At 49.2% G+C, this 13,432-nt stretch overlaps 1 protein-coding gene across 1 annotated transcript in view; it reads right to left on the reverse strand.

The window, feature by feature from the left end:
• insc (INSC, spindle orientation adaptor protein) overlaps positions 1-13,432 on the reverse strand; it is an 85,613-nt gene that overhangs the window by 11,257 nt on the left and 60,924 nt on the right. Inside the window, exons 9-13 of the mRNA XM_031900374.1 lie at positions 8,723-8,894; positions 6,673-6,851; positions 2,674-2,740; positions 840-995; positions 194-270 (exon numbers count right to left, since the gene is read on the reverse strand). Coding sequence (XP_031756234.1) covers positions 194-270; positions 840-995; positions 2,674-2,740; positions 6,673-6,851; positions 8,723-8,894 — 651 coding nt within the window. The remainder of the gene's footprint in view (positions 1-193; positions 271-839; positions 996-2,673; positions 2,741-6,672; positions 6,852-8,722; positions 8,895-13,432) is intronic.

Below are 13,432 nucleotides of genomic sequence, written 5' to 3' on the forward strand. Positions count from 1 at the left end.
TTATCCCGCTGTGGGTTCTGGGGTATTATACATGGAATTGGCACTGTATTTATCCTGCTGTTTTATTGTATAAAACCCCTGTTTATAATAATGTTATGTTGCAATGTAACATGCGGGCGCTATACAAATAAATGATGATGATGAAGGACAACACAGACCATCATCATCTATCGGATTGGAGTCATTAACTTACCAGACAGGCAACCAGGACCGCGTCGCTGTTATTTCTCTGGTCCGGCGAGCGGCAGAGTTTGATGAGGCGGGGAATACCTGTAGGGAGGGAGACAGAGAGAGACATCGAATGATTTATGTCTGAGAGCGACGACTTATCCTCTGCCCCCCCCCGGGGGGATCCGGTACCTGGATTAGGCCAAGCTCATTCCCTGTGTCATTCTGATTGGTGGCTTTTATTTAATTACTTTAATATAATATCATCTGTTTGAAAACCAATTCACTAAAGGGATGAACATTCCATTTTAATTCACATATTCAGTCTGCTGCCAATTCAATTTTCTTTGGTGAGTGGGAGGAGTTTCCTGACTTTTAGCCACGCCCCCATGATCATGAACAGCAACCAGATCTTGCTTTACAGCAAAGCGGATTTCTTATTGTCTCTGAATGGAACATTCTGTATATCTTAGTAATCACAGGGTCCCATACAAAGTGAGCAAGGCCCTTCCCCCAATAGGGCCCCAATTATTTGATCAACCTAAACCCGCCCATTTCTCATACAAGTCCCGCTCCTTTCATGATTACGGTTCCCCCCCCCCAATGACGCCCCTGATCTCTAAATAGAATAAGAGTTAAATGCCGTTTTATTTGCCCTACGGTGAACTCACAATTCAGTTTTATTGCACTGAGGGCAACGCCCGGATCCCGGAACAGACGCGCGAGGGTGACAGCGGCTTTCTGTTGGACGCGCTCACACGATGAGATTTCCGACAGTCTTCCAGAAGGGGATTTCTCAGACAGCAACTCCATCAGAGTCCCAACTCCTGGGGTTTAATACATGAATATATAAAGATTTACACATGTACTGGTGGTTCTCACTACCACAACAATGTAGCAGAAACCAACTGTGACAGTTACACAGAACTATAAACCCAGTGAGAATGAGGAATGAATGGGTATTGGGGAGTTGTATCAGGAGTCAGAACCAGCAGTGCAGGGAAGGGAAAGGGACAGACACAGTGACAGTTACACATAACTATAAACCCAGTGAGAATGAGGAATGAATGGGTATTGGGGAGTTGTATCAGGAGTCAGAACCAGCAGTGCAGGGAAGGGAAAGGGACAGACACAGTGACAGTTACACAGAACTATAAACCCAGTGAGAATGAGGAATGAATGGATATTGGGGAGTTGTATCAGGAGTCAGAACCAGCAGTGCAGGGAAGGGAAAGGGACAGACACAGTGACAGTTACACATAACTATAAACCCAGTGAGAATGAGGAATGAATGGATATTGGGGAGTTGTATCAGGAGTCAGAACCAGCAGTGCAGGGAAGGGAAAGGGACAGACACAGTGACAGTTACACATAACTATAAACCCAGTGAGAATGAGGGATGAATGGGTATTGGGGAGTTGTATCAGGAGTCAGAACCAGCAGTGCAGGGAAGGGAAAGGGACAGACACAGTGACAGTTACACATAACTATAAACCCAGTGAGAATGAGGAATGAATGGGTATTGGGGAGTTGTATCAGGAGTCAGAACCAGCAGTGCAGGGAAGGGAAAGGGACAGACACAGTGACAGTTACACATAACTATAAACCCAGTGAGAATGAGGAATGAATGGATATTGGGGAGTTGTATCAGGAGTCAGAACCAGCAGTGCAGGGAAGGGAAAGGGACAGACACAGTGACAGTTACACATAACTATAAACCCAGTGAGAATGAGGAATGAATGGGTATTGGGGAGTTGTATCAGGAGTCAGAACCAGCAGTGCAGGGAAGGGAAAGGGACAGACACAGTGACAGTTACACATAACTATAAACCCAGTGAGAATGAGGAATGAATGGATATTGGGGAGTTGTATCAGGAGTCAGAACCAGCAGTGCAGAGAAGGGAAAGGGACAGACACAGTGACAGTTACACATAACTATAAACCCAGTGAGAATGAGGGATGAATGGATATTGGGGAGTTGTATCAGGAGTCAGAACCAGCAGTGCAGGGAAGGGAAAGGGACAGACACAGTGACAGTTACACATAACTATAAACCCAGTGAGAATGAGGGATGAATGGATATTGGGGAGTTGTATGAGGAGTCAGAACCAGCAGTGCAGGGAAGGGAAAGGGACAGACACAGTGACAGTTACACATAACTATAAACCCAGTGAGAATGAGGAATGAATGGGTATTGGGGAGTTGTATCAGGAGTCAGAACCAGCAGTGCAGGGAAGGGAAAGGGACAGACACAGTGACAGTTACACATAACTATAAACCCAGTGAGAATGAGGAATGAATGGGTATTGGGGAGTTGTATCAGGAGTCAGAACCAGCAGTGCAGGGAAGGGAAAGGGACAGACACAGTGACAGTTACACATAACTATAAACCCAGTGAGAATGAGGAATGAATGGGTATTGGGGAGTTGTATCAGGAGTCAGAACCAGCAGTGCAGGGAAGGGAAAGGGACAGACACAACTATTAGTAACAGGGGAGAAACTGACCATTTTCTTGAACAAATTCCGGTGCTCCCTGTTCCAGAACCGACAGGTTGGCTAGAATTGTCACAATCTGTTGGGGCAAAAGAATGAGGGTGTCAGGGGCTGAATATTTGGGGGAACAATGACTTGGATAGGATACAGCAGTCCTGCCCTGCTTTACGGCTGAGATTCTGGTTATTTTCCTGTTGCCGTAGAATAATTAACACAAACACTGGAAATACAAATACCTGAGGGCTCTATGGGATCTGAGCTGTTTGTAGGATATTAAAGACCCCCCCCCCCATCCCACGTCGGCTGAATGGGAAACCTCCCTCGGTGCTGACGGATCACACAAGGTGGTTCTGTGACTTTTCCAATTCAGCGGAATATGAATGAGAAACATTGTATCCGACTTAATGACGAGAGATTATTTGCTCTTTATATGATTAATTAGTGATTGTTTTTCGGGTTGGGGGACTGCTGGGAAGGGGCAGGTAATAATTACCCCCCCTCCGTCCCATAACCATGAATTACTGTCAGTGAGTGAGCAACTCATACCTGTCAGTCAGGGACGGGCTTTACATCCATGATTATCCCCCCGCCGGAGCCCCCCGCCCGCGGCAACGCACCAATAAATGCCAAGGATTAAGCGTCGGCTCGGACCTTTGTTTAACAACAAACACTTTGTACTTGGGGAATTAACGGGGCGTAAAGCCAAATTACCATTCATTAAAGTCTCACCATGATATTATTTGTAATCTGCAGTTAGTAAATAGTGTAGTTCCGACTCACTCCCCCTCCCATGGGGGATTAATAAAGCACAAGGAAAATCATATTAACTGGGGGGGTCAAGTGGTTTTGTACCCAAAAGAGACAGACACAGTGTTGGAAGGGTTACTGCCTGCCCTGCTCTCATTTCCCTACAGAAATAGGGGTTGGTAGCACTAGGTAGGTACCTAATATATAGGGGCAGAGACAGGGGAAAGTGTTGGAAGGGTTACTGCCTGCCCTGCTCTCATTTCCCTACAGAAATAGGGGTTGGTAGCACTAGGTAGGTACCTAATATATAGGGGCAGAGACAGGGGAAAGTGTTGGAAGGGTTACTGCCTGCCCTGCTCTCATTTCCCTACAGAAATAGGGGTTGGTAGCACTAGGTAGGTACCTAATATATAGGGGCAGAGACAGGGGAAAGTGTTGGAAGGGTTACTGCCTGCCCTGCTCTCATTTCCCTACAGAAATAGGGGTTGGTAGCACTAGGTAGGTACCTAATATATAGGGGCAGAGACAGGGGAAAGTGTTGGAAGGGTTACTGCCTGCTCTGCTCTCATTTCCCTACAGAAATAGGGGTTGGTAGCACTAGGTAGGTACCTAATATATAGGGGCAGAGACAGGGGAAAGTGTTGGAAGGGTTACTGCCTGCCCTGCTCTCATTTCCCTACAGAAATAGGGGTTGGTAGCACTAGGTAGGTACCTAATATATAGGGGCAGAGACAGGGGAAAGTGTTGGAAGGGTTACTGCCTGCCCTGCTCTCATTTCCCTACAGAAATAGGGGTTGGTAGCACTAGGTAGGTACCTAATATATAGGGGCAGAGACAGGGGAAAGTGTTGGAAGGGTTACTGCCTGCCCTGCTCTCATTTCCCTACAGAAATAGGGGTAGGTAGCACTAGGTAGGTACCTAATATATAGGGGCAGAGACAGGGGAAAGTGTTGGAAGGGTTACTGCCTGCCCTGCTCTCATTTCCCTACAGAAATAGGGGTTGGTAGCACTAGGTAGGTACCTAATATATAGGGGCAGAGACAGGGGAAAGTGTTGGAAGGGTTACTGCCTGCTCTGCTCTCATTTCCCTACAGAAATAGGGGTTGGTAGCACTAGGTAGGTACCTAATATATAGGGGCAGAGACAGGGGAAAGTGTTGGAAGGGTTACTGCCTGCCCTGCTCTCATTTCCCTACAGAAATAGGGGTTGGTAGCACTAGGTAGGTACCTAATATATAGGGGCAGAGACAGGGGAAAGTGTTGGAAGGGTTACTGCCTGCTCTGCTCTCATTTCCCTACAGAAATAGGGGTTGGTAGCACTAGGTAGGTACCTAATATATAGGGGCAGAGACAGGGGAAAGTGTTGGAAGGGTTACTGCCTGCTCTGCCCTCATTCTCTACAGAAATAGGGGTTGGTAGCACTAGGTAGGTACCTAATATATAGGGGCAGAGACAGGGGAAGGGTTGGAAGGGTTACTGCCCTGGGTCAGGGTATCTATGGAAGGAAAGTTTGTGGTTGAACTACGTGTTGCGACTCCTGACACTCGGTAGAAACACAAACAACATTGCGGCTGCGGATCTCCGACTCCCAATTCCACAAGGTATCGGCCTGAGCAGATGCGCTGGGCGGAATCATTACCGGGCGCATTTCGCGCTGCTGATGACGGCGGGCATACATCAATATAATCATCAAATTTCCCCAGCTCGGAGATAGAGCGGTGATTGCGCCGGTTCCCATAAATGTTTCCAATTACAGACGTGTAATTAGAGCGTGTGCGGCGCGGCTCCCCGGGAGAGACAGAGATTGAGGATTTCATTATCTTCCCCGAGCCAAAGCGGCTGCTCTGCGTTACAAGTAGGAACCGTTCCCCCCCGACTCCAAGCTCTTAACTTACCCTTTAATTTGGTGCCGTTCTGCCCCCCCCCCAGTCTCCCGGCTCCGCAATGAAAACGACTCACAGAAACGGCCCTGAAATGGTTAATAATAACCGGGGGGGGGGGGGCGCCGGCGCGGCAAATAGGGACATTAAGCGATTAAAGGGATAACGAGCATCTCATTTAATTTTTATAATCACCTTTAATTACAAATAAAGGTACGGGGAGTTTTATTAAATGAGAGTTTTAGGTTTCCATGAAAGTGGAATTCATTTCATCCGGAGAAGTTGAGAGAAACACAGGGTGTCCCATAGACTGAAATGTAACAGTGCCCCCCGGTGGCCAAGTAGGGAACCCCATAACCTGACTGCCCTTACAGTAAGGAACCCCTTCCTATGCTGATGGTGAGATCCCCTTTCCTCCCCACCCCCAATGTATCACTCATTCCCCCTCTCTGGGTAGGGAACCCCATAACCTGACTGCCCTTACAGTAAGGAACCCCTTCCTATGCTGATGGTGAGATCCCCTTTCCTCCCCACCCCCAATGTATCACTCATTCCCCCTCTCTGGGTAGGGAACCCCATAACCTGACTGCCCTTACAGTAAGGAACCCCTTCCTATGCTGATGGTGAGATCTCCTTTCCTCCCCACCCCCAATGTATCACTCATTCCCCCTCTCTTGGTAGGGAACCCCATAACCTGACTGCCCTTACATTAAGGAACCCCTTCCTATGCTGATGGTGAGATCCCCTTTCCTCCCCACCCCCAATGTATCACTCATTCCCCCTCTCTGGGTAGGGAACCCCATAACCTGACTGCCCTTACAGTAAGGAACCCCTTCCTATGCTGATGGTGAGATCCCCTTTCCTCCCCACCCCCAATGTATCACTCATTCCCCCTCTCTTGGTAGGGAACCCCATAACCTGACTGCCCTTACATTAAGGAACCCCTTCCTATGCTGATGGTGAGATCCCCTTTCCTCCCCACCCCCAATGTATCACTCATTCCCCCTCTCTTGGTAGGGAACCCCATAACCTGACTGCCCTTACAGTAAGGAACCCCTTCCTATGCTGATGGTGAGACCCCCTTTCCTCCCCACCTCCAATGTATCACTCATTCCCCCTCTCTGGGTAGGGAACCCCATAACCTGACTGCCCTTACAGTAAGGAACTCCTTCCTATGCTGATGGTGAGACCCCCTTTCCTCCCCACCTCCAATGTATCACTCATTCCCCCTCTCTGGGTAGGGAATCCCATAACCTGACTGCCCTTACAGTAAGGAACCCCTTCCTATGCTGATGGTGAGATCCCCTTTCCTCCCCACCCCCAATGAATCACTCACTTATGGGTTACACCCAGGATTCTCCCAATAGAATGTCGGAGCCACTTACTTGGTCTCTGGCAAACGACGTGTCTATTCGCTGTTTGTCCGCGCAGGCGTTCAGTAGGATTTTCATGGCGCCCATCTGAAGAAGCATCTCGCAGGCGAGCGTATCGAAAAAGGTAACATTGGCGAGCGCTGCAGAGGCCAAGAGACAGACCTCCCCACATGAAGCCTCTTTACAAAGCCCTGGGAGACAGTTGGGGAGACAATGCTCGGATCAGACAGTTGCAGGTTGGCTTTGAAATGGTTAAGTACAACTAGAACCTAGGCCAGGCCCAGACCTAACCAGTATCTTTCATAGATCCCACTGGTTGCGATAGATAGTATAGGGCTAACTAGGGAGCAGCCTGAGCTCCAACAAGGAGATGTAAAGAGAATAGTATCCCGGGGGCACTGCCCAGAGTGGGGACCAATTGTACAGATATAGGGACAAAGAGAGGTCTCCTAGGGTTTCTCTTGAAGGAAGATCCTGAAAGCTGGGGGCGACCCATCCTTATTGAACCAATCCGCTGTGTGCTGATTGGCCCTGAGGGGCAGAGTATCTGGGAGTATTTGCCTGACCCCTGTGCTCTGTATAAAGCCTGCTTTACTGTTGGTCAAGTACTCTGATATGGATTAAGTTCAAGAACCACTGGTGGCCTTAATGTTATCTCAACCCGAGAGATATAGTTGCACTACACCTTGGCCTCCAGTGTATGTGAAGGCTCTCATGTGAGAAAGAGTTACATTGGGACAATTATTGGTGAAGCAACGGGTTTTGGTAGGCCCAGTTTACCACCATGTCATGGGACAGGTTAATAGACCAAGGCAAGAGCTACAGATGCACCCAAAGAAGGTGCAAAGACCGTTCCCCAACCACACCCTACCATGCCCATTTGCAGCCCACCCTACCATGCCCATCTGCAGCCCACCCTACCATGCCCATCTGCAGCCCACCCTACCATGCCCATCTGCAGCCCACCCTACCATGCCCATTTGCAGCCCACCCTACCATGCCCATCTGCAGCCCACCCTACCATGCCCATCTGCAGCCCACCCTACCATGCCCATCTGCAGCCCACCCTACCATGCCCATCTGCAGCCCACCCTGCCATGCCCATCTGCAGCCCACCCTGCCATGCCCTGCCCATCTGCAGCCCACCCTGCCATGCCACGCCCAACTGCAGCCCACCCTTCCATGCCCCGCCCATCTGCAGCCCACCCTACCATGCCCCGCCCATCTGCAGCCCACCCTACCATGCCCATCTGCAGCCCACCCTGCCGTGCCCTGCCCATCTGCAGCCCACGCTGCCATGCCCCGCCCATCTGCAGCCCACGCTGCCATGCCCCGCCCATCTGCAGCCCACCCTGCCATGCCCCGCCCATCTGCAGCCCACCCTACCATGCCCATCTGCAGCCCACCCTACCATGCCACGCCCATCTGCAGCCCACCCTACCATGCCCATCTGCAGCCCACCCTACCATGCCCCGCCCATCTGCAGCCCACCCTACCATGCCCATCTGCAGCCCACCCTACCATGCCCCGCCCATCTGTAGCCCACCCTACCATGCCCCACCCATCTGCAGCCCACCCTACCATGCCCCACCCATCTGCAGCCCACCCTACCATGTCCCGCCCATCTGCAGGTCACCCTACCATGCCCCACCCATCTGTAGCTCACCCTACCATGCCCATCTGCAGCCCACCCTACCATGTCCCGCCCATCTGCAGGTCACCCTACCATGCCCCACCCATCTGCAGCCCACCCTACCATGTCCCGCCCATCTGCAGGTCACCCTACCATGCCCCACCCATCTGTAGCTCACCCTACCATGCCCATCTGCAGCCCACCCTACCATGCCCCGCCCATCTGCAGCCCACCCTACCATGCCCCGCCCATCTGTAGCCCACCCTACCATGCCCATCTGTAGCCCACCCTACCATGCCCCGCCCATCTGTAGCCCACCCTACCATGCCCCACCCATCTGCAGCCCACCCTACCATGCCACGCCCATCTACAGCCCACCCTACCATGCCCCGCCCATCTGCAGCCCACCTTACCATGCCCCACACTCACTCAGCAGAGCAGTCACGATCTCCTCCATGTTCTCCAGGAAGCTGCTGAGATGTTGGGTGAACTGGAGATGTGGAGACGTGATCTGCGCAATCACCGCTGCGACTTCTGCTCTCGTGGCCTCGGGCTGCGTCTCGTCGGTCAGCATGTCTGTGAGGCACAGGATCCCGTCCACCTGACCAATGAACAGTCAGCTTTCAGTCAGGCCATTAGCAGAACCAACAGATTTTCCACTCTTAACCGACCAGAGGCCCCCAGGTCTTTGCTTGAATATCTGTTTGGGCCCCTGGATCTATATGCCCCCCATAAGATTTAATGACCCCCAATGATGTTTTGTTTGAGAAAAACCCCACCGAACTCTCTTTCTCTGTCACTAAGTTCAATAAATTCTAATCAATACCTGCTAAATTGATTCGTTAGTCGCACTTGTTTTGTTTTTAATTACGTCAGGTTCAATTACAGCGACTTTCACTGAGAGTCGGGGCTCATTTATAAACACTGGGCAAATTTGCACCTGGGCTGTAACCCATAGCAACCAATCAGTCATTAGTACACCCTGCAAGAAGACAGAGAAAAGCAACTAAATTAATCAAGGGGATCTGACCTATGAATACAAACTGCTTAAGTTGGTGTTGTACATTTAACTTGAAGACTGGGGGGTGGATATGGCGTCTCTCATACCAGGAGATCTTTCCAAGGGACAACATGGCATAGAGTTGCCATCTGTCTGGTTCTGACCCGGAGAGTTTGGTTTTCTTAGGTGCTTTCCAGGTCAAAACTGCCCAATTTTCCAAATAAGGAAATCTGGACAGGACTTTCCTTGACTGATGTGGCGATAGGCCAACCCCCCATCACCACGTCATTGCCCTGCCGCTGACATCATCAGACCTGCCCATCTTGCATGTAAATGAAAGGTGGTAACCCTTGACACTGTCAGATTGGACCTCCAAGGGCCCACCTAAGAACCCCACCTCCAAGGGCCCACCTAAGAACCCCACCTCCAAGGGCCCACCTAAGAACCCCACCTCCAGGGCCCACCTAAGAACCCCACCTCCAGGGCCCACCTAAGAACCCCACCTCCAGGGCCCACCTAAGAACCCCACCTCCAGGGCCCACTTAAGAACCCCAACTCCAAGGGCCCACCTAAGAACCCCACCTCCAGGGCCCACTCACACGGCAATTAGATGGAGACAGTGCCAAATGGTGTGGAAGTTATATAGATTTATGGTGGAAATGAGATGGGAATTGTCCCAGACTGGGGCAGATCCTGGTCAGGACAATCCAACCCAGTGCTTTGGGATTAGAAGAAAGGAGACCTCACGTGATCATTATGAAACCAGTTCTCCAGACTTCCATGGGTTGTTGCCCCTACTAGTTTGTGTACCAAATACATCACAAGCCAGAGATACACACAGCGTCTATGGGTACTCAGTTTTGTTGACTTGTACTTTTTTCTTACAGGGCCTACTCATTGTTTCAGCTGCTTGTTGCTATGGATCTGCTCCATCTACCCTTTACAGTAGACCTGGCTCCTTACTCTGAGCCATCCTTTGACCATAGTGAACATGGGCTTGTTTCTTTGAAACTGCTCCATCTGCTCATTTCTTTGTATCTGCTCCATCTGCTCGTTTCTTTGGATCTGCTTGTTTCTTTTTATCTGCTCCATCTGCTCGTTTCTTTGGATCTTCTCCATCTGCTTGTTTCATCGGATCTGCTCCATCTGCTCATTTCTTTGTATCTGCTCCATCTGCTCGTTTCTTTGCATCTGCTCCATCTGCTTGTTTCTTTGGATCTTCTCCATCTGCTTGTTTCATCGGATCTGCTCCATCTGCTCATTTCTTTGTATCTGCTCCATCTGCTTGTTTCTTTGCATCTGCTCCATCTGCTCGTTTCTTTGGATCTGCTCCATCTGCTCGTTTCTTTGGATCTGCTCGTTTCTTTGGATCTGCTCCATCTGCTCGTTTCTTTGGATCTTCTCCATCTGCTTGTTTCATCGGATCTGCTCCATCTGCTCATTTCTTTGTATCTGCTCCATCTGCTCATTTCTTTGGATCTGCTCCATCTGCTCGTTTCTTTGGATCTGCTCATTTCTTTGTATCTGCTCCATCTGCTCATTTCTTTGTATCTGCTCCATCTGCTCGTTTCTTTGGATCTGCTCGTTTCTTTTTATCTGCTCCATCTGCTCGTTTCTTTGGATCTTCTCCATCTGCTTGTTTCATCGGATCTGCTCCATCTGCTCATTTCTTTGTATCTGCTCCATCTGCTCGTTTCTTTGCATCTACTCCATCTGCTCGTTTCTTTGTATCTGCTCCATCTGCTCGTTTCTTTGTATCTGCTCGTTTCTTTGTATCTGCTCCATCTGCTCGTTTCTTTGTATCTCCTCCATCTGCTTGTTTCTTTGGATCTGCTCCATCTGCTCGTTTCTCTGTACCTGCTCCATCTGCTCGTTTCTTTGTATCTGCTCCATCTGCTCGTTTCTCTGTACCTGCTCCATCTGCTCGTTTCTTTGGATCTGCTCCATCTGCTCGTTTCTCTGTACCTGCTCCATCTGCTCGTTTCTTTGGATCTCCTCCATCTGATCGTTTCTTTGGATCTGCTCCATCCGCTCGTTTCTTTGGATCTGCTCCAACCGCTCGTATCTTTGGATCTGCTCCATCTGCTCGTTTCTTTGGATCTCCTCCATCTGCTCGTTTCTTTGGATCTGCTCCATCTGCTCGTTTCTTTGGATCTGCTCCATCTGCTCGTTTCTTTGGATCTGCTCCATCTGCTCGTTTCTTTGAAACTGCTCCATCTGCTCGTTTCTTTGGATCTGCTCCATCTGCTCGTTTCTTTGTATCTGCTCCATTGCTCATTTCTTTGGATCTACTCCACATCTACTTGTTTCTTCAGATCTGCTCCATTAGCTCAGTTATTTGGATCTGCTCCATCTACTCATTCCTTCAGATCTTTTCACCCACTTGTCGCTCTGTTCTGCAAATCAGGGTCTCACAACTCCTGTTTCTTGGGGAGATGCACAGCCTAGGGGTTTCTTCTGGGCTTCTAAGGAGTTCTACTGCATGTCAAGTTTTGGTCCTACACTGACTGGTGGTTGGTCAGCACGTCTACTTGAACTGCAACTCCCTACGCTGCAGGTCTGTTGTTGCACGGGGAGAAAACAGGGCAACTGGAGTGCAGACCTTAGATCTCTGCCAACTCCCGGCAGCAGTCTCAGAGAAATGTATTGCCTGGCTCACCCTGTGACTGTCTACTTTCCAGGGTCTACGACTGCCACCTCAGTCCTGAAAAACATCTTAAATCCACATCTTGCTCAGCCAATCAGCAAATCATTAGGATGCAGACTGTACTGGACCTTGTGCCAAGCCAAGGTCATTCCTGCTTAGCCATTAAGAATGCAGACTTCATTCTTGGGTCAGATGACCACCCTACCAAGGTCCAAACCAAGCAGCCTAAACCACTATTAAACATTTAACAGCTCCGCCCATATATTTTTTCATGCTTAATTATTAAAAAATATGTGACTTTGATAATATTTGATATTTTTCATGGGATTTTCAATAAACCCTGATGCCCAGAAGGAAGAGGCCATCGTCCCGCTAATGATTCATTGGCACGAGGAACCATCTTTTAAGCGCAGTTTTATCTTCCGAAAGCTGCTGATCCAAGCACGGGTATAATTAGAATTAATGTTGAGAAGGGAACTGGATCCCTGCCCTGTGCATTCTATTCTTTTATTACGGCAATCAATTAAAGGCCACATTAATTCTGTGCCGCTCGGAATGTGAGAAAACCGGGAGCGCGGAGGCCAAGTGAAATATTTTTGTCTGTCCCTTGTGGTAAATTTCATATTTTTTCTAAAATATCTGCATCTTTCAAAGACTCGGGGAGTTGTGCGTTGCCTCTGTGTTTGGGGCATTTTCTCCCATCATGCTTGGGGGTTCCACTAGTAATTGGGCATTCGAGTACAGCATAAACCGCTGAGGCTGGTTGGCACCGAGTGGGCACTAGAGTAGCAGGTGGATCTGACAGTTGTATCTTTAGGTATGAGATATTTTTCATAAATATATCCTGAAACTGCTTGTTAGTCAAGACCCCCTAACCCCTAACACCTCCTGGGGCAGTGAAAGTGCCTGCTTCCTCTATAGTTATGCCCCCAGCATGTTATCATACATCAGGAAAGTATGGCAGCACAGAAGGAAATCATCAGGTTTACTGGAAACAAAGTGTAAACAAGGTGTAAACTTGTGTAAACAAGAGCCTTGGGCACTGTAGGAATAAGACAGATGGCAGCGTGCAAACAAAACAGTGTTGAGTACAGTAAGTTGCCCATACATGGACCAATACTGCCAGTGTACTAGCCGCTGACCAACTCAGCAGTTTATTGCCTAAAGTTTGGGACCTAAGGGGCCAACTGATTCTCTGAAATTACTCACAAAGTGACTCAGCGCTCAGGAAATTCACAGGTTTACTGGAAACAAAGTGTAAACAATGTGTAACCTTTATAAACAAGAGCCTTGGGCACTGTAGGAATAAAACAGATGACAATGTGCAAACAAAACAGCGTTGGGTACAGTAAGGTGCAGATACATGGACCAATACTGCCTGTGTACTAGCCGCTTACCAACTCAGAAGCTTATTGGCCAATGTTTGGCACCTAAGGGGCCAACTGAGTCTCTGAAATTACTCACAAAGTGACTTAGCGCTCAGGAAATTCAC

Source organism: Xenopus tropicalis, chromosome 4 (assembly GCF_000004195.4).
Source record: "Xenopus tropicalis strain Nigerian chromosome 4, UCB_Xtro_10.0, whole genome shotgun sequence".
In the NCBI taxonomy this organism is placed as follows: domain Eukaryota; kingdom Metazoa; phylum Chordata; class Amphibia; order Anura; family Pipidae; genus Xenopus; species Xenopus tropicalis.